Source organism: Hemitrygon akajei, chromosome 6 (genome assembly GCF_048418815.1).
Source record: "Hemitrygon akajei chromosome 6, sHemAka1.3, whole genome shotgun sequence".
Taxonomy (NCBI): Eukaryota; Metazoa; Chordata; class Chondrichthyes; order Myliobatiformes; family Dasyatidae; genus Hemitrygon; species Hemitrygon akajei.
In genome coordinates, this window is record NC_133129.1 from 133123577 (window position 1) to 133143686 (window position 20110).

Below are 20110 nucleotides of genomic sequence, written 5' to 3' on the forward strand. Positions count from 1 at the left end.
GGGACACTGGAGTTCGGACTTCAAATTCAACACTGTCCGTAAGGAGTTGTGCACCCGCTGCTTGAATGAGTGGGTTTCCTTTGGGTGGTCTGGTTTACTCACACATTCCAAAGACGTAGTGGTTAGTAGATTAATTGGCCATTGTAAATTGTCCTGTTATCAGGCTCGTGTTAATAGGTGGGTTGCTGGGTGGTGTGGCCAGAGGGGCCTGTTCTGCGCTTTAATCTCCAAAATTAAAAAAAATGCTCCTGGTGGTGTGAGAGTTGAGGCATTGGACCTCATACACGATGGTAGCACTGTAAAGAGGGGATGGCCTGGAGTGTGGGTGTACTTTATTTATTTGGAGATACATCATGGTAACTGGCCCTTTCAGCCACACCACCCACTAAACCCATGTGGCTAAATAACCTAACCCGTATGTCTTTGGAAACACACGCGGTTACGTGGAGAACATACCAACTCCTTACAAATGGCACCGGAAGATGAACACCGTACCACCCTATCATCATTTGTCCTTGATGATGGATGCTGCTTTCCTGTGGCAGCACTCCCTGTAAATGTGCTCAGTGGTGGGGAGGGTTTTGCCCGGGATGGGCTGTGCTGTATCCACCACTTTCTGCAATCTTTTCCGCTCCTGGGCATTGGTGTTTCCACACCAGGCTGTGATGCAACCAGTGAGGATACTCTCCACATATAGGAGTTTTTTGGTGACATGCTGAATGATTTCAAACTTCTAAGAAAGTGAAGGAGCTGACATGCCTCCTTTGAAATGGCACTTAAATACTGGCCCCAGGACAGATCTTCTGATATGATAACACCAAGGAATTTAAAGCTACTGACCCTCTCCACCTCCAATCCCCTGATGAGGACTGGCTCATGGACCTCCAGCTTCTTCCAACTGCAGTAAAAAATCAGCTGCTTGGTTTTGCCGACATTGAGTGAAAGGTTGTTATTGTGGTATCACCCAACCAGATTTTCAATCTCCCTCCTTTATGCAGATTTGTTACAATATTTGATTTGGCCAACAACAGTGATGTCATCAGCAAACTTAAATGCAGCGTTGGAGCTGTACTCAGCCACACAATCAGTAAGATCCTGTAAGACGAGGTCTTACGGTAAGATGGGGGTGCGTTCGATCGCAGCAGCTTCTACGGGGTCAAGTTTTTTAAAAAATACGTACTTTTTATGATGGCAAGATCCTGTTGGACATTAAGAATTTAAAGCACTGCAGATTTACCCCATCGGTGAGTTGCTCATTGGCAGAGAAACTGAAGGAGTTGGACTTGGTGTGGATTGTGCTGCTGCCTACATCGGCGAGGCATCGGTACATGAAGGAGGTGTGCAGTCTAACAGCGAGTGATCATCTTAAGTCGTTTCTCTTGTGATCGCAAGTCCCTGTTGGACATTGTTAATGTGGAATGCTGCAAGTCTGATTTACTGGTGGATGGTAGGGCAGCTGCGTGGCCTCGGTTATAGCGAGGACCAGGCCTCAAGGTGCGGTGTCACCTGTTTAAAGTCGTCCAGGAGAGAGGCGTCAGAGTTGGTGCGCTCCACCAGAGGCAATGTAGTGTGGCGTCCAAGCTGGACTCAGTGCTGCCCCCAGTGTTCACTCGGCAGAAGACAAGCTGTATTGGATTCGACTACAGATTTCTGTAACATTCATGGACTCAGGGTCTTGGATTACATTTTTTGAGAGACAGTATTTACTGATATCTTATAGGAGCTCTGTGCTGTGTAACTGTTGGTACTGCATTTTACACCTTGGTCCCAGAGTAACATTGTTTTGTTTGGCTGTATTCATGGGTATACACGTATGGTCGAATGACAGTTAAACTTGAACTTGAGCAGGAGGCTAAGCACACAGCCTTGTGGTACACCCATGTTGATAGTTTGTTGTTGCCAGTCTGTCCTAACTGGGGTTTGCCCATGTGCAGATAGAGGATCCAGCTGCACAGGGAAGTATTAAGGCCCAGGTATTGGAGCTTAGTGATAAGTTATGAAGTGAGAGGCTGAAGATGTCCGTAAACACTCCAGCTACTTGATCAGCTATGCCACCTGGGCCAGATATGGATTTGCTCTCCTGAAAGTTGCTCTTACATCAGCCTCAGAGACTGAAATATAGAGTTGTTAGGGGCTGTGGGCTTTGTGAAGGTGTCTCCATATTCTATCGGTCAAACAAAAGGAAACCTAGGAGCAAAATCTTGTCATTTATGTTGCTTGGTTTTGCTCTGTTGGAGGTGATGGCATTCAAGCCCCACCACAGTTGTTGTGCACCTCTATGAGATTCAAGTTTAGTCTGGAACTGCCACTTTGCATGTGAGATGGCTTTCTGGAGGACATATCTGGACCTCCTGTACTTTCCTGGAACACTAGTCCTGAGCTCCATTAATCCAGCCCTCAGCTGATTTCAAATCTCTTGATTTATCCAGGCTTCTGGTTGGAGAAGACAGAATGATTTTGTGGGGACATACTTATCCATGAGGTTTTTATAAAGTCCACAACAACTGTGGCATACTCATTCAGGTCCTCTGATCAGTCCTTGAACATGGCCTGGCCCACCGCTCGAAGCAATCCCATAGCCATAGGTAGAAGGGATTGGACAAAGGGAGGCAAGACAGAGTCAAGGTATAGAGTTAAATGCAGAAGCAAGAGAAAAGGGAAAAGAAAAGATTCCTTTCTGGTTACAAATCAAGACCATCGATAGCCAATGGACAATCAGGGAAAACACTGCGTACAGTAGTCACACAAATCACCTGGCATCTCTGGTTGGCAACGTAGCTGAAATATAAGCATATTCCAGATGCAACAAAAGCAGAACATTAACTAATTTGTAATTTTACATCAGTATGAAAATATTTAAAATGAATGTCTTTTCTACCCAAAAATAATTATGGTAATGTTTCTGCAAGAATTAAGCAAACCATCAGGATGGATATTCAAAAGATCAACTCCAGATCATACCAATCAAGTGAAGTTATAGTGTGAACTTACAGTAAATATCATAAGCTAAAGAACCACTTGAACACCAAGGAGCTACAAATGGCATCTTAACCACCCAAGCATTAAAAGCAGTTAATATCCAAATCATCAGATCTTTGAGAGAAAAACAACAATCTTAATGTCAAATGCAATTGCTTTAACATCAAAGTACTGGCAATCATGTACTCAAAGACAGCCCCATAACCTAATTTCTTCACTTTCTTTTATTTCTCCAGATAAGGAATTAAGGAGCCATAGAATAACACCTCCTGTATAAGTGCCTTCAAAGACTTAGTCAGAACCTTTTGATAAATTCTGCAAGAACTTTAAGCTGAGTCATGTCTTTTGCTTTGAAATTCTTTGGTGTGCAGAGTACCTAATACTTTGGCTCAGTTTGCTGCCTCCTTACATACTCAATTCTGCTGAATACTTTTCACTATTAGTGTCAACAGATACACACGAGCAAGAGCATAATACACCTTTCTTTCAAAGGAAAACTTGATGAGTAACCATTATGATGGAGAGTTCAATATTGTTCATTCTCTGCATTCTATTCAGTGTAGGCACCAATTTTCATTCATAACAAATCTGAAGTGTGTTGAATGGTAGTGCAAATTGGATGACAATGAATCAGCTCGACACTGTAAATAATATATTCAATGTTATTAAATACCAGACAAAGTTCATTCCTTCTGCAAAATTCCTTTGCCCATAAACAAAATATTAAAAACAGATTCAGAGTAAACCTGAAATCTAATACTGGTTTCTTGTTAACTTTCAATCCTTTACCAGGTCAAGATAACCGCTACATTACCATGGCGCCCATGTGGCTCTTTCACATCCCACTCAATTCTTTTGCCACTTTGCAAAAGGTATAATTTACAGCCTCCCAACATGTAAAGTGAAGCACCCAATGGTCATGGAGAGAATGTCCAAACTCCACAAGTACATCAACTAAGATTCGGACCAAATCCCAGATGTCCGGGTCATTCAGAACTATTGAAAAAAATTGTTAGTTTGATACATGGCAAAATCGGGATGTGGATTTGCCAGCTAATAAACCTTTTTCTAAACTGTTTTAAGGGCCACCTTGCTCTGGTCTGCCCACATGACCTAGGCTCTGACATCATGCAAGAAGCTCTTGGCCTCGCCATTCGTCATTCCAGATTTGTCCTTAAGTCAGTGCAGTATAATTGAGTATTTGAGCAGTGAATGCATCCAGCAGGCTCCACTCAGCAAAATCCAAGATGCTGCTAATTCTTGAGGGAACACACTACATACATATCTTCACTCTAAAGAGTATCTACTAATCACCATTTCCTGAATGCTTCCCCTTGAGCAATTATGTATAAGAAATAGAACAGTAAGGCACCTCAGACCTGCTCCTCTATTCAAAATCTCCACAATGCTTTCTCACATAATTCAGTTTTCTTGGATTGTTTAGAAAACAAGAATCTAAAAGTCTATTGACCTTGCCCTTGACTATATTTGCAGTCATGGCTCTCTGGAGGTAGAAAACTTCTCTTCACCTCACTCATAAGCAACCGATATCTTATTTCTATAATATGCCACTCTCTCTTTGATAGTACATTGTTTAATCTTACAAAAAAAAACTGTTTCATAGTACAGTACTTTATTAGAGACTTCTTGGAATTCCGTATTTCAATTCAATGAGAAAAACAAGATTTGATCTGCTTTTATCAAATCCATCCTGATCATTCCTTATTCACTCTGAAAAAAATATTAATTTTCATCTTGACAATGCTCCATTGTACCTACCCCCTGCACTCCTCACCCCACTGACATCTGATTTTTGTTATCAAATTTATGCTTTTCTCAATTTTCTAGCCATTAACCAGCACTCACACTTCCAAGGAGTTATACAATAATATGGTCAGAGTTTTTGCTTTCTCTACACTTTAGCTTCCTCCTTTATCTAGATTCATTGGATTTTTGCTCTTTCTCATTTACAGCCTCATCTTTAGCTATTTTAATTGTACTGTTTAATTTCCACTCCTCTCCCTAGCTCCTCTATTGCGGTTCGAATACATTCTCTTTTTATTGCGGGGGGGGGGGGGGCAGATAGAAAGGTGATGGATGAGATAGTGGCAAAAATAAAAAAATTGAAACTCTTATTGGTTGCCACTGAGAAATTTCAATCTTTATGATACAATCTGAAGATAACACATGCTCTATGTGATTAGCATAAATAGATTGTTTCCTTCAGTAGTAATACAAAATAAGTTAAACCAAAAATCATAACTGTTAGAGTGACTTTTGGGGTTAGCACATGTAACAACTAACTTAACTGACTTCAGATTCAAGTATGAATTGTGGATTAAATGCAGCTTTGAACAATGGGCTCCTAAAAACCATGAACTAAGTTATAAGAACAGACAATGCTGATTTAAAATTGTTACTTGTGTATTTGGGTGTCTGTAATATAGTTGTGAACATGTAGGTGTGATGGTGGGAAGATCCAGACAGTTGAAACTGTTACATCTAGTTCAAAGGAAGCATTGTAAATATGGAATTGTCCTTTGACCTTAGCCTGAATTGCCCTTTGATCTAGAATATAAAATATCGTGTAGTGTTGGGTCAGACAGATCCCTTGCTCTGAAAGTCAGCCAGTCACTCTCCCTCTCCCTCCTCTCCTCCAAATGTCTGCCAGCTTATTTGTGAATGTGTGTATCAAATAAAAGACTACTTTTCATATGTACCAACTGTGTCTCTCTCGTGACTTTGTTCACACGACAACAGTAACCATGTTGTAGTTCAAGTTTTTCTAACTAGCCTGTGATGAAGAAATCATCATCACAGGGTATTTTACAAACCACATATTATTAATGAATGACTTATTCTGTGCAATAAATTGTGTGTCCCTACACAAGAGGATGTCAGAAGTTCAACGCCAAGATCTGTGTCAGGTCAGCACGACAGGGTGCTGAAAACAGAAAATTCCACAATTGGGGAAAAGGAGGGAAAACAAGGAAACGTTAGCTTGATATCCCAAGGCAAGCACAAAGTGATGGAGCAGTTAAATTCAGGAAAGATTGACAGACTAGAATTATGACCAAAAGGTGAGGTCCTTAATGAATACTCTTCTTCAGTATTCACCAGCGAGAGGGACTTTAACAATTGTGAGGACAGGCTGACATGCTTGGACATGTTCTTGAGAAGAAAGAGAATGTGCCAGAACTTTTGAAAAACATTGGGATATATAAATCTCCGGGGTCAGATGGGACATATCCCAGGTTACCAAAGGAAGAGATTGCTGTACCCTTGACAATGATCTTTGCATCCTCATTGGACACAGGAGTAATACCAGATGATTGGAGGGTGGCAAATATTACTCCTTTGTTCAAAAAAGGAGTAAGACCAACCCTGGGAATTATACACCACTGAGTCCTACTTTAGTGGTGGGCAAGTTATTGGAGAAGATTCTTAAGAGACAGAATTTACATGTATATCGAAAAGCAGCCTCATTAGGGCTGGTCGCATGGCATTGTCAGGGGCAGGTCATGCCTCACGAACCTGAATGAATTATTTTAGGATGGGGCAAATGTGACATTGATGATGGCAGAGCAGTAAATGTGGTGTATATGGATTTTAGTAAGGCATTTGACTATTCCCCATGCTAAGCTCATTCAGAAAGTCAGGAGGCACGCTATCCAGGGAAACCTGGCTATGTGGGTGCAGAACTGGCGTGCCCAAAGAAGACAAAGGGTGGTAGTAAATAGGGAATTTTCTACCTGGAGGTTGGCTGCCAGTAGTGTTCCACAGGGATCTGTTCTGGATCCCCTGCTCTTTGTAATTTTTTAAATTTGCAGATGACGTGACAGTTGTTGGAGTTGTGGATAGTGTGCAGGGTTGTTGTAGGTTGCAGTGGTACATTGACAGGATGCAGAGCCGGGCTGAAGGACAGGAATGTTAGCTGAGACACAGCTTTCATTAGCATGGGCAGACACGTATCAAAATACAAGTCGGACAGCTGACCTGACATCTTGCGTAAGGAGCTGATGGATTACTGCTGCTCTAAAACCACTCGTGTTCCAGCTCTTACTGAGCCTCTGATGAAGCCATGGAGGAAAATTTAATACATCAGATATAGCCTTTTACAAAATCATTAAAGATTCCTTAAAGTGATGTCTTTTCTGTGCTACATGTTTCTATGATTCTAGATCTCATCACTAGCATGTAGATACTAGTAGTATTGCACCAGCAAATCAAACAAATATCTCCCTGTGTAAGTTAGCAGACTAAAGGAAGAATCAGAGATGATAATTGTCCGTTCCTTGTGCAGACTGTTCAAAATAGAATCAAATGTAAAATCAAGAGTTTGGAGAAATCGAATCCCATGGAAGTTAGAAGGGAACCAAATGGCTGGTGGCTGAATTGTTGGACTGCACTGTTTTTTCATGAAGTCTGCTTAGTTGGCACTTCTCTGTATTTTTTTGGGATGGGGAGAAGAAGAGGTAAAAGCATGAATTCTTGTAGAGGGACAGTCATTTAAGGTCACATTAAAATATAAGGGGCCAACAGTATTAAACTGAAAATCAGAATGCCAGAGGGTGTCATATTTTGCTGTCATATCAAAAATAGCAGCAACCTTGATTAATTACAATAACGGCAGGTAAATATCAGAGAAGCTGGTGAGCTTGCCTTCACTGAGATGAAATAGGCAATTCCAAATCCTCCAGCTACTAGAAGAACATAGATGTCTATGTGTTTAGATGCTAATGTTCTTAGCGGTGAAAGGAACTTTCAAAAGGACATGTCATGGCTGAAAGACCACCTTAGTTCAGAGTTTAATAGCCAAAGATACACAATCTATTGAAAGGACTGGCAGGTAGGCAGGTAGAGGAGGAGGAATGGCTCTGCTGGTAAAAAAAAATGAAACAAAATCTTCAGGAAGAGGTGACATAGGATCAGAAGATGTAGAATCCTTGTTGGTTGAGTTAAGAAACTACAGGGGTAAGACGACACTGACAAGGAGTTATATACAGGCCTCCGAACAGTAGTCAGGATGTGTTCTACAAATTACTTCTGCAGATAGAAAAAGCATGTCAAAAAGGCAATGTTACCTTGGTCATGTGGAGTTTCAATATGCAGATAGATTGGAAAAATCAAGTTGATATTGGATCTCAAGAGAGAGAATCTGGAATACATCCAAGATGGCTTTTTGCAGCAGCTTGGGTTTGAGCCCACAGCAAAATACTGGAGGAACTCAGCAGGCCATGCAGTATCTATGGAAAAGAATACAGTTGACATTTCAGGCCAAGACCCTTCATCAGGACTGGAGAAAAAAAAAGATGAGTAACAGTCTCTGCCCAAAATGTTGACTGTACTCTTTTCCATAGATGCTTCCTGGCCTGCTGAGATCCTCCAGCATTTTGTCTATGTTTACTGGATTTTCTGTATCTGCAGATTTTCTCTTGTTTGTGTTTGAGCCCACTAGATCTGGATTGGATGTTGTGTAATAAATTGGATATGATTAGGGAGCTGAAGGTAATGGAACCCATAGGAAACAGTGATCATAACATGATAGAATTCACCCAGCAATTTGAGAGCGGCAAGCTAAAGTCAGATGTATCAGCAGTACAGTGGAATAAGGGGAATTACAGGGGCCTGAGCGAGGTGCTGGCCAACATTGATTGGAAGGGGACACTAGCAGGGATGATGGCAGAGTAGCAATGGCTGGAGTTTCTGGGAGCAAATTGGAAGGAAAAGGATAGATACATCCCAAAGAAGAGGAAGAAAAATTTCGAGTACAAAGCTTTTATGTGCCTGTCAGAATAAAAGACAACACAAACAGGTTTTCTGCTATTTAAGAAAGTCTCTAAAAATAAACCAGGAAACTATAAACCAGTGAGCCTATACTATTGGGAAAGTTATTGGAAGGTATCTTAGGGACCCAATATGAGTATTTGGATAAATGGACTGATTAGGGATAGTCAGCATTGCTTTATGCATGGTAGGTCGTGTCTATCCAATCTTATAGAGTTTTTTTTGAGGAAGTTACCAGGAAAGTAGATGGAGGCAAGGCAGTGGATGTTGTCTGCATGGACTTTGGCAAGGTCCTGCATGGGAGTTTGGTCAGAAAGGTCTAGTCACTTGGCATTCAAGATAAGGTAGCAAATTGAATTAGACATTAGCCTTGTGGGAGAAACCAGAGAGTGGTAGTAGATGGTTATCTCTTTGACTGGAGGCCTATGGAGTGGAATGTCACAGCGATTGGTGCTAGGTCTGTTGTTATTTGTCATCTAAATCAATGATCTGGATGATAATGTGGATATCACCATGATCAGGGATGTAGTGGACAGTGAGCAGGACTACCAGACCTTGCAGCGGGATCTGGACCAGCTGGAAAAGTGGGCTGAAAAATGGCAGATGGAATTTAATGCAAGGTGTTGCACTTCTGTAGAACCAACTAGGGTAGGCCTTATACACTGAACAGTTGGGCACTGTGGAATGCAGTATAGACAAAGGGATCTGGGAATACAGGTCTGTAATTCATTGAATGTGGCAACACAAGGTAGATTGGGTTGTAAAGAAAGCTTTTGGCACATTGGCCTTCATAAATCAAAGTATTGAGATGTTATGTTCAAGTTGTACAAGATGTTGGTGAGACCTAATTTGGAGTATTGTGGACAGTTTTGGTCACCTGCCTACAGGAAAGATGTAAATACGGTTGAAAGCGTACAGAGAAAATTCACAAGAATGGTGCTTGGTCTGATGGATCTGAGTTATAAGGAAAGACTGAATAGGTTAGGACTTTATTCCTTGGAATGTAGAAGATTGAGGGGAGATTTGATAGACGTATACAAAATTATGAGGAGTATAGATAGGGTAAATACAAGCACACTTTTCTACCAAGGGTGGGTGGGGCTTTAACTAGAGGTTATAGATTAAGGGTGAAAGGTGAAATGTTTAAGCAGAACATGAGGGGGAACTTCTTCACTCAAAGAGTTGTTAGAGTATGGAATGTGTTGCCATTGCAAGTGGTTCATGCAAGTACAATTTGAATGTTTAAGAGATGTTTGGATAGGTATACAAATGGGAAGGGTATGGACAGCTATGGTCCAGGTGGAGTTCAATGGGACTAGGCAGTTTAAATGGTTTGGTGTGGACTGGATGTGGCAAAGGGCCTGTTTCAGTGTTGTACTTCTATGACTCTATGTGCCTTTGAAGTTGGAGTTAAGTGAGCATTGTTCTCTTTAAGTTCTTGTGGAATAGCAGCTAAAACTAAAATTTCACAAAAGTTTTACCCTGTACAACATCATTTCCTGGACCAAAATATTTACCTGCCAAACAGAGGTCCACCCAGAAGCTGGACAATGGCAAACGTTGTCTGTAGATAACCAAACATGACCGCATCCATCCCCAACTTCTTTGACAAATACTGGGGACAAAACATTAAGTGTTAGAATCTGGGATAATACTGTGCACTGTTTTGAAACAGACGACAGCTCTGACAGACGTCATCCTCTCCACATTTGTTACATAGAAACATTGCTGCCAGTGTAATACTGAGAAGAAAATTGTTTAAATTCAGGATGCAATTAACAGCAGAACACACAACAGTACTTTAAAAGCATCAGACGGTACCAATAATCGGTACCAAACAGGAGTGGAATATAGTGCCTTGCAGTAAGTTCATATGTTTAGTCAAATAATTTGACACCAGGAATCAGAAGTACAATGTTAAAATTTTCAATTGATTTAAATTGGGGCTTGTAGTTAAAAATGGGACAAAATACAAAATGACAAACATCTGGATCATTGGCATATAAACAGCAAATGAATTTTAATATAGGTGTTAGAGGGTATTCTAGAGTAATGTGAACATAGCAAATGAGAACCAGGCTTCAGTTCTTAAAGTAAATCTAAATAAGTTCACAAAGCTTGCAATTAGCTTTCATTTTTTTGGTGTAAATTGCAAGCAGTAAATTGAAGTTAAAAGTCCAAGCTGCTTCACAGACTAAGAAATTGCATATGCAACAGCCAAACTTTAAGATATGGGGTTGTGTTAATTGGCTTCCATCAAACCAGGCAACATGACTAAGTTATTTGCAGCATTGTGACTGAGAAGCAGCTGACAGACCAGATGGACATTGTCACTTAGCATATCAAACATGGTTAAAGGTATAAGCAATCAATAGTTTGTGTATTTACAATAATTGTGTACTCAGAGACAGCACTGACAAATTAATTTTGGGTATCTGAGATTTCTGACCCCAGAAGCTTTTGGACTGTTTTTGTGAATTATTTTGTGACAAAGCTGTTTGCACACCAGAGGCATCTGTCACTGTAGATATTTTATCTGGATAATTGGCATATAAACAGAGCATGAAATTTAATATAAGCATTGTTGAGGCTGACTGTTTAACTTTAATTGTCATTTTCTTTGTTGTTTAACAGTCAATTGTCTGCATGTATTTAAGTAGCCTTTGTATACATAACAGTTTAACATGCCTCTAGTTGCTACACAAAGAATAATTCTGGAAGTTTTGTTCTTTCATTAAGTGGCGAGTATTTTCTCTCCACACGGATCTCCCTCCTGGCACTTATCCTTGTAAGCGGAACAAGTGCTACACCTGCTCCTACATCTCCTCCCTCACTACCATACTGGGCCCCAAACAGTTCTTCCAGGTGATACTTCACCTGAAAGTCTGTTGGGGTCACCTGCTGTATCCAGTGCTCCGATGTGGCCTCCTGTATATCGGTGAGACCAGACATAGATTGTCATAGAGCACCTGTTCTCTGTAGGCCAGGAATCCTCGTGGCCACCCATTTTAATTCCACTTCCCATTCTCATTCCAACATGTCAGTACAAGGCCTCTTCTACTTCTGCGATGAAGCCACACTCAGGTTGGAAGAGCAACACCTTATATTCAGTCTGGGTACCTGATGGCATGAACATCGATTTTTTGAACTCTGGTAATGCCCCCACTCCGCCGCACTTCTCCTTCACTATTCCCATTTCTCTCTCACCTCATTTCCTTACCTGCCCATCACCTCCCTCTAGTGCTCCTCTCTCCCCTTTTCTTTCTTCCATGGTTTTTTGTCCTTTCCTATTAGATTCCCCCTTCTCTAGCCCTCTATCTCTTTCATGAACCGATTTCCCAGCTCTTTACTTCACCCCTCCCCCTCTCTTGGTTTCACCTAACACCTTGTGTTTCTCCCTCCCTTTCCCCCACCTTCTTACTCTGACTTCTCATCTTCTCCAGACCTGATTAAGGTTCTCGGCCTGAAACATTGACAGTTTACTCTTTTCCATAGATGCTGCCTGGCCTGCTAAATTCCTCCAGCATTTTGTGTGTGTTGCTTGGATTTCTCTTGTTTAACATTTTCTCATTAGTCAATTAAGTAAGTATTTTCTAATTGGTTGGCTTTCATCTACTGAATTTTCTTATCTTTTGGGTATAAAAGTAATTGCTTTATGCTAATCGTCATCTTTAATTCCTCTCTTTTCAAGTGGCAGTGACCTCCCGACGCTGTTCTGTTCCTATTCTCTTTATTCTATCAAGTCTTATTAAAATGATAATGAAGCAACATGTTTTATGACTCATCCCTGACTTGTAAAAGAAACTTGGATTTAAAGCAGAAGCCAACAATTGGCCTAGCCAGCTAACATGATTGAAAAGATTTGGAGCTTGGAGGAAACACACCCAAACAAAAGGGGCAAGAACCTCCTCTTTATATTCCAAATTGTCTGAGAGAAAACTAATTTTGGCTTCTACATCATTGGATAGAAATCATGATTGAGGATTGCTCTGTTGCTTTGTAAAAAAGCATAGCTGTAAAATAGAAACATAACCCAGTAGAGCGACATGCAAAACTGGGAGAGCACAGACTTAATATACAAACCTGTAGAGCATCAAAAATTAAATTTGTGCAAGCAGAGGAGCACAGATTAAAAAAAAATTAAAAATTTCTATGAGCTAGTAGAAGTGTAAAACGAATTAAAATACGTGCAAGCCAGCGGAGATTAGGGGAAAAAAAAGAATTTAATTTGGGTTTCACAACAACCTGTTAAAATTTCAGCTGTAAACTGTTAATATTTCGAGATCACGGTCAAAGTAATAAGTATGCATGGTTTAAGATCAAAATCAAAATGATGGCCAAAGTTGTGAAACGTCCTAAGAATTCTTACCAGAATGAATCAGAGGTACTGGTAATAATGGACAAGTTTTCAAGATGGGTGTAAGCTATTCCAGCAAGGAAAGTGACAACCACGCACACAGCAAAAACTCTGATCAAGGACTATATCCCTAGATGGAGATTGTTATGTCACTTCAACTCTCACCCAGAAACACATTTCCCTGGGAATGTTTATCTGGAATTATGCCAACTGATAATCAAATAACAACTGACTAAGTATCACGAGGAAAGTGTACCATGGCCTAGGCTCTTCCTATGGTCTTAGGTAGCATCAGAGCAACCCAACCAATAAAACTTAACCAAGTCTATTCGAGGTGGTAGCAGTCCATTCTATCTCACTACTGGTAGTCCTCGACCTCAGAGAGGCTGATATACACATTATGGCAGAGATTTTAGTTAACTATTGTGTAAAATTAACCCAAGCTGTACAGTCTGTTTCTCAACAGGTTTCTGCTGCTTGGGAACACCAAACAGAAGGAGGACGTACCCTGATTCCTGGCAAGTGGGGTCTGTTTAAGAAACTGCATAAGGAAGCACTGGGAGCTCAATAGGAAGGTCCTTATCAAGGGCTGTTAATTACCAACTCAGCAGTGCAAGTAGAAGGTAAAAGTGGATACATGTCAGTCATTGCAAGCAAACTATTAAGTGGTACCGGACAAAGACAATAGTGCAGTGGTTAATGTGTTAGTAACCTCTGTCACAGTGCTTATGCTGCCAAGGTACAGTAAACAAATCACTAACCAGCCAGTAGATTCCAAGCAAGTTAACAACTACTGGACATTATGAAGTTTATTGTATTATTATTTGTTATATTTTTGCCAATTTCCCCTAATCATAAAGTATACGTATTATTGACGATCAAAAATATCACAATCCAACAAAGCTCCTGCCAGGTAATAAGAAATGGTCTATGTTCATAGAACAATATGTACTTTGTGTGGAAATTGAACCTACTCCTCTCTTCCATGTAATTGGTTAGAATCTTGTTATTTAGGATATGTTTCTCCTGCCATGAAACATACACACACCTTACCTTCATCACAAATTAGTCTAGAAGTAAATGACACATTTCAGAAGGAGATTTTTACATCAATTGTCTTCCCATTTTATGGTGTTGTAAGGAGTACAAGAGATTAAAAATGTTGCTGTAGCCTTTGAAAGGGTAACAATAGAAATGATTGCCATGTATAAGATGATTCTTCAAAATCATATGGCATTAGATGTTCTCTTAGCAGTTGGGGGGGGAGGGCGGGGAAGAACATGTGCAATTATAGGCATTGTACTTAAATACCCGAGTCAGAAGCCATTACTAACTTGGCTGATCATATTTGTAAAGAAGCAACTAAAATACATCAACTTGATGGATGAGATTTCTGATTAGATTCATTCAATTCACAGAAACTGCGGTTACTCATATTAATCATACTAACATGCCTTATCATAATTAACATCTTATTTTACTTCTTTAAAAGCAATCATTAATAAAATAGTTCAAACTTGTGGAAGTATGTCTACTAATCTGTCCATGACAATCTTATGAATACTTTGAAGAATATATGCTCTATGCTATTTCATAACCCAAGTAGTTTTTTTTGATAACTTTGTAACATGAATACCAAAAGATTTTTTGCCTCTGAATTTTCAGATGTAATGATTCAAAATGTGTGATTTAGAATTAAAGGTGGGGGGATTGCTGGCTCAGACTGTTTAATTTTAATTGTCATTTTCTTTGCAGTTTAACAATCAATCATTTGCTTCTATTTTAAGTAGCCTTTATATCATATATGTCAAACTCAAGGCCTGCGGGCCAAATCCGGCCCGCGGTGGAATTATCTTTGGCCCGCGAGATAATATCTAATTACTATTAAAGCTGGCCCCAGTAATCGAAGCGCCTATGGCGTATGATATGGCTAATGCTGAGTTTATTCAGGTACCAGGTTTTCAGGGTTTTTAGATAGATAGATAGATAGATAGATACTTTATTCATCCCCATGGGGAAATTAGTGTTTATTCGGCAGTCTTGCTCGGCAGTCTTCTTCATAAGAAACGGAATTTGTAAAGTGAAACACTTTGTAGTTATAGCAGAGACTGAGACACATGAGAGCAGGCTGAAAAAATGGAGGCAATGAAAGCTGCGTTCGCACGCGTCCGACTGATCCGGCCCGCATGAAGCTGCATTTTGCTCAATCCGGCCCGTGACCTAAAATGAGTTTGACACCCCTGCTTTATATATACAAGTTTAATATGCCTCTAGTAGCTATTCCAAGTATAATTCTGGAAGCTTTGTTCTTTTATTAAGTGGCTAGTATTTTCTCATTAGTTAATTTTACCACAGTATTAAATAGTATTTTCTAATGGGCTGTCCCTTATCTATGGAATTTTCTCATCTTTTGGGTATAACAGTAGCTGTTTTATGCTAAATGCCATCTTTCGTTCCTCTCTTTTCAAGTAGCAGTGACCCCCCCCCCCCCCCCGGGGGGTATCTACTGAAAATAGCGCCTATGGCAAGCACTGAAATTGCGTCCCTTCCAAACATCTGACACCCATCTTATAGATAACTTGACCACAATATCAGCTCAAAAATACAAGTCAAGCTCGTTAATCTTTTAATTTACAAATTATGGCACTACATGAAAATTATAACTGCTCCTTGTCCCTCCTTGCTTTCACTGATGCAAATTGGTCTATGATGTGATCAGTCAGTTTTTTCAGTTTCTTCTCTTTCTACACTCAGCAGAGCAAGATCACAGAGTCTGCCTTGACCCATGGAGGCTCTCAAATACAAAAGTATTAGTTTTAACTTGCTGAATGATCTCTCACAGCTCGTGATGGAAACTGCGATGGTTAGCATTATCTGAATAGCAATGCGAAGATTGGGGAAGATGTTCTCATCTCCATACTGAACAATAAATTCAAGAAGCTCTTCAGGTCTTGATATTTTCACGTTGACCCGCCTTGATAGCAACATTCTGCAGTCCAAAATTTCTTCATATAGCTGCTGTCCATCAACATCAGAGCTGTACAATTCGCCCAAATTTTCACACTTCTTCTTTAGGTTGTTACTGTCAGCCCCATAACACAGTCCCTCGGCATCGAGAAGGAACCCAAACTTGATGTCAGTGTCATACAAACGAGCGAACCTTTCGTCCATTTCTCTGTGAAGACGGTCAAGTGTTTCCTTCATGTCTCTTTCCATTTCCTCCTTAGCTGTTAAGCCAGCGTCTCTCAAGTTCTCATCAGCCATTCGTTTCTTTCATCTCTGACGTCTTTCAACCTCCATTCTTGACAGAGACCAACTCCTTCTTCGAGTGACTCACTGACCAACACTTCTCTTTCATCATAAAAATGTTCTTGAGGGCTTTCAAATCCAGGGCAGCATCGTGGAAGTTCATGCTAGGATCCTGCAGCCTCTTTTGAATACGGTCAATGTGAATGAGTACTTCCTTCCAAAATCCTAGCAAAATTAGAAAATCGTAATTCAACATGTGGTTGTACAGCTGCCTTGCATCACTTCCTGTTTCACTGGTCTCGTTTTCATTGTCTATCATGTTCTAGAGAACTTGAAGTATCTCCTCAAGGTACTTGTTGACGGGCTTCACTGCTTCTGTCCTTGCACTCCACCTGGTTTCGGACTCCGAATTAACAACCACAGGCACGGCGTTCTTGAGTTTTTCCCAGCTCTGTGTTGAACGAGAGAAAAACACGTAGAGAGCTTCGATGGTTCCAAAATATGTGACCATCATTGTATCCTGTTTGGCTGCACGTACACCCACCAAGTTGAGTGAGCAATTGTCATAATTCACAAACACTGCCAGGTTGTTTTTCTCACTTATTCTTTAATGAACACCACTTCTGTGCCCAGCCATCACAGCAGCGTTATCTGTGACCATCACTGTGACTAACAATCTTGTCACTCCATTTCGTCCTTCTCTAGCTGTTTCAAGATGTCTTCAACCAAGCTGTCAGCATCCTTCTGGCTTATTTGGATAAAACCAAGGAAGGACTAACATGGACTGTTTTCCTCTCAAAATCAACTTCCACATACCTCACTACTTCTGACATCTGCTCATGGTATGCCTGATCAGGGATCGAGTTGAACATGAGACCACAGAGTACTTGGCTTTACGAATGCTTCTTAGTAAACCCTGGTGAACAGTGGATGCCATCATGTGGATGAATTTGTTCTGGACACCCAGTGAAAGACAAGACGCGGATCCAGGATGACTTTCCAAATGAGTGAGGTGTTCTTTTATGACAGGGTCAAAGATGGCCAGCAGTTTCAGTAGGCCAAGGATATTTCCCACATTGGAGTCATCGTCTAGCTGAAGTGACTCCCTGTGTCTTCACAAAGCCAGGTTCTGAGTCACAAGGAATTTTATGCAGTGAAGGATTCTCATCAAGATATCATGCCACTTCTGCTTTTCCTTCTCAATCTGTGACTGAAATACCGTGTCAATAACTCCTGTTTCCAGCTGTTTCTTTCCATTTCTTTCCACTGTGTGAAGCATTCCCGATGATTCTTGGCATTTTCATGAACACTAATCCTTTCCGGTGCTTTCCACTGGTTGAATCCACTTTCCTGCTCCAATGAGGATTGATGGTCTGACCAGGAATAGAGAAGACAACAGATACAAAATGCAGACTTTTTAGAAGGGGAATAGACCAGCCATGAGCAAGTCACTTCCTCACCATGACCATTTCCCAATTTCCTCTTGAACCAAGTTTTGTTCATTGAGCGGTTATTTGTTGGTAGGAAAGGCCCCTCACTGTTCTGGAAATACTTCGAACCCAGCTTTATTATTTCTGTTCTCAATGTGTCAGGCAGAATTGCTTTTCCAGTATCCTTGTTGAACTTCAGAAGTCCAATGTCATGCTCTTCAATCACTTCTGGTATGACAGTTCGAGGCTCTTTGACACCATCCAGTTCACTAGGTTCAGTGTTGTCAGGTTCAATCTCGTCAGGTAAAATCTTGTCAATAAACTCAACATCACCACTACCACCATCATCTTCCCCTCCTGTCATGTCCACATTCTCTGTTGCAGCCTCACTCTTAATCTCATCATACTAGGATTTATCTGACTTGACTTCTTCCGTGGCTTGTGACACATTTGTACTTGATCCACCTTTGGATTCTGACAAACTTGTAGTAGGCATAGGTGACTCCATGGAACGTGTCGAACTACTTGTTCCAGGCTTTTCAAAGAAGGGCATGAAGAACTTGCCCAACTTCTTGGCTTCCTCCGCCTCCAACTTCTGTCCTTCAGCTCCACTTTCTTTCTTCTTCGTGAAGAAATGTTTCATGGTCTTCTTACACAATGCTGTGAACTAAGGCCATCCTAGTGCTCCTCACCCATGATAATCAAAGACAGATCATACATCTGAAGAAAATTCTTTTTTCACTATCCGAGGATGGCTTGTCTGACTTTACTAGAAACTGCTCAGTGGCACCTCCTGCTTCAAGTGGCGCCCAGGGCACATGCCATACCCGCCATACTTTAGATACGCCACTGACACCCCCCCCCCCCCAACACTGTTCTGTTCCTGTTCTCTCTGCTCTATCAACTCTTAATAGAACGATTGTGAAACAGCTCTCTGAAAAGATTGAGAAGTGACTTGATAGATCTATTTAAAAAAATGAATGGAGGGGGTATTTAAAATAATGGAATTGAGTAATATAGAGGAAATGTTCTACTTCTAGGTGTGTCCCAAACTCAGAGGCATAAAGAATAGGATTTTCAGTAATAAACTTATTCAGCAGTTGTTGTGCAGAAACATACTCATAAACCTATGAAGAATCAAAATAAGAATGAATGAATATGAAGAGGCATGCAAGTTTACATTGATAACACAATATACAAAGCCAAATAAAGCCATAGATTACAAAAGAAAAAATGCATAATGAACCTTTATTAAACATCAATCTGGCCACAAATGAAATATAGTGACCAGCTCTGGGTGCCACATTTTACAAAAAAGTATTTACAGAAGGTGTGGAAGATGTTTCACAAACAAGAGAAAAATCTGCAGATGCTGGAAATCAAAGTAATACACACAAAATGCTGGAGGAACTCAGCAGGCCAGGCAGCATCTATGGAAAAGAGTAGAGAGTTGACGTTTCAGGCTGAGACCCTTCAGCAGGATTGGAGAAAAGAGATTGGAAGTCAGAGGAAGAGAATGGGGGAAGGGGAGGAAGTAGTACATAGTAATCAGTGATAGGTGAAACCAGGAGAGGGGGAGGGAAGTCAATTGGTGAAAGAGTTAAAGGGCTGGAGAAGCGAGAATCTGATAGGAGAGGACAGAATGCCATGGAAGAAAGGGAAGGGTGAGGAGCAGCAGAGGGAGATGATGAGATAGGAGGAGGCAAGGAGGTAAGGTGAGAGATGAAAATAGGAATGGGGAATTGTGAAGGAGAAAGGGTGGGGGCTATTACTGATAGTTCAGAAGATGTTTATCAAAATGATTTTGAGATGGAAGACATTGGTAATGTTGATAGACCGGGGAAGCTGGAATTGCTGTAATGAGGAGGCTGCAAGAAAAAGTGGCAACAGTATTTAAAATCACCAGGGTAAAGACACCAAGTAGAAAGAAACTAATAAGTACTTGGGTGCCCAAGATTTTTGCACAGTACCGTACTTGTCAATGTGGAGCAGAAAGTGTGTACATAAATCTGGCAGGAACAAAGAGTGTTGGGAGTGGTGAGGATAGAGCACCACTGGAGTGAAGTTGGACAGTAAGCTGAGGGGGAGGGGCTGGGCACATATACACCTAGGCCCGAGACACCAAACAAGGTCATTTGATTCCAAACAATTGGTTTATTGATCATTACAGAATGTCTCTCTGGAGCTTCCTGTTCTCTCCCTGCTCCTTTCCCCTTTTCCCAACCATGATTCCCCTCTCCCTGCCCACTTCCCACTCTCAGTAGTACACAACAGAGGCCCATATCTTCACTCACATATGTCATAAATA

The 20110-nt window shown here is 40.8% G+C and overlaps 1 protein-coding gene across 1 annotated transcript in view; it reads right to left on the reverse strand.

Annotated features, from left to right (window-relative positions):
- slc67a1 (solute carrier family 67 member 1) overlaps window positions 1-20110 on the reverse strand; it is a 139317-nt gene that overhangs the window by 84383 nt on the left and 34824 nt on the right. Inside the window, exon 2 of the mRNA XM_073049268.1 lies at window positions 10284-10381. Within this exon, the coding sequence (XP_072905369.1) occupies window positions 10284-10381 (98 nt within the window). The remainder of the gene's footprint in view (window positions 1-10283; window positions 10382-20110) is intronic.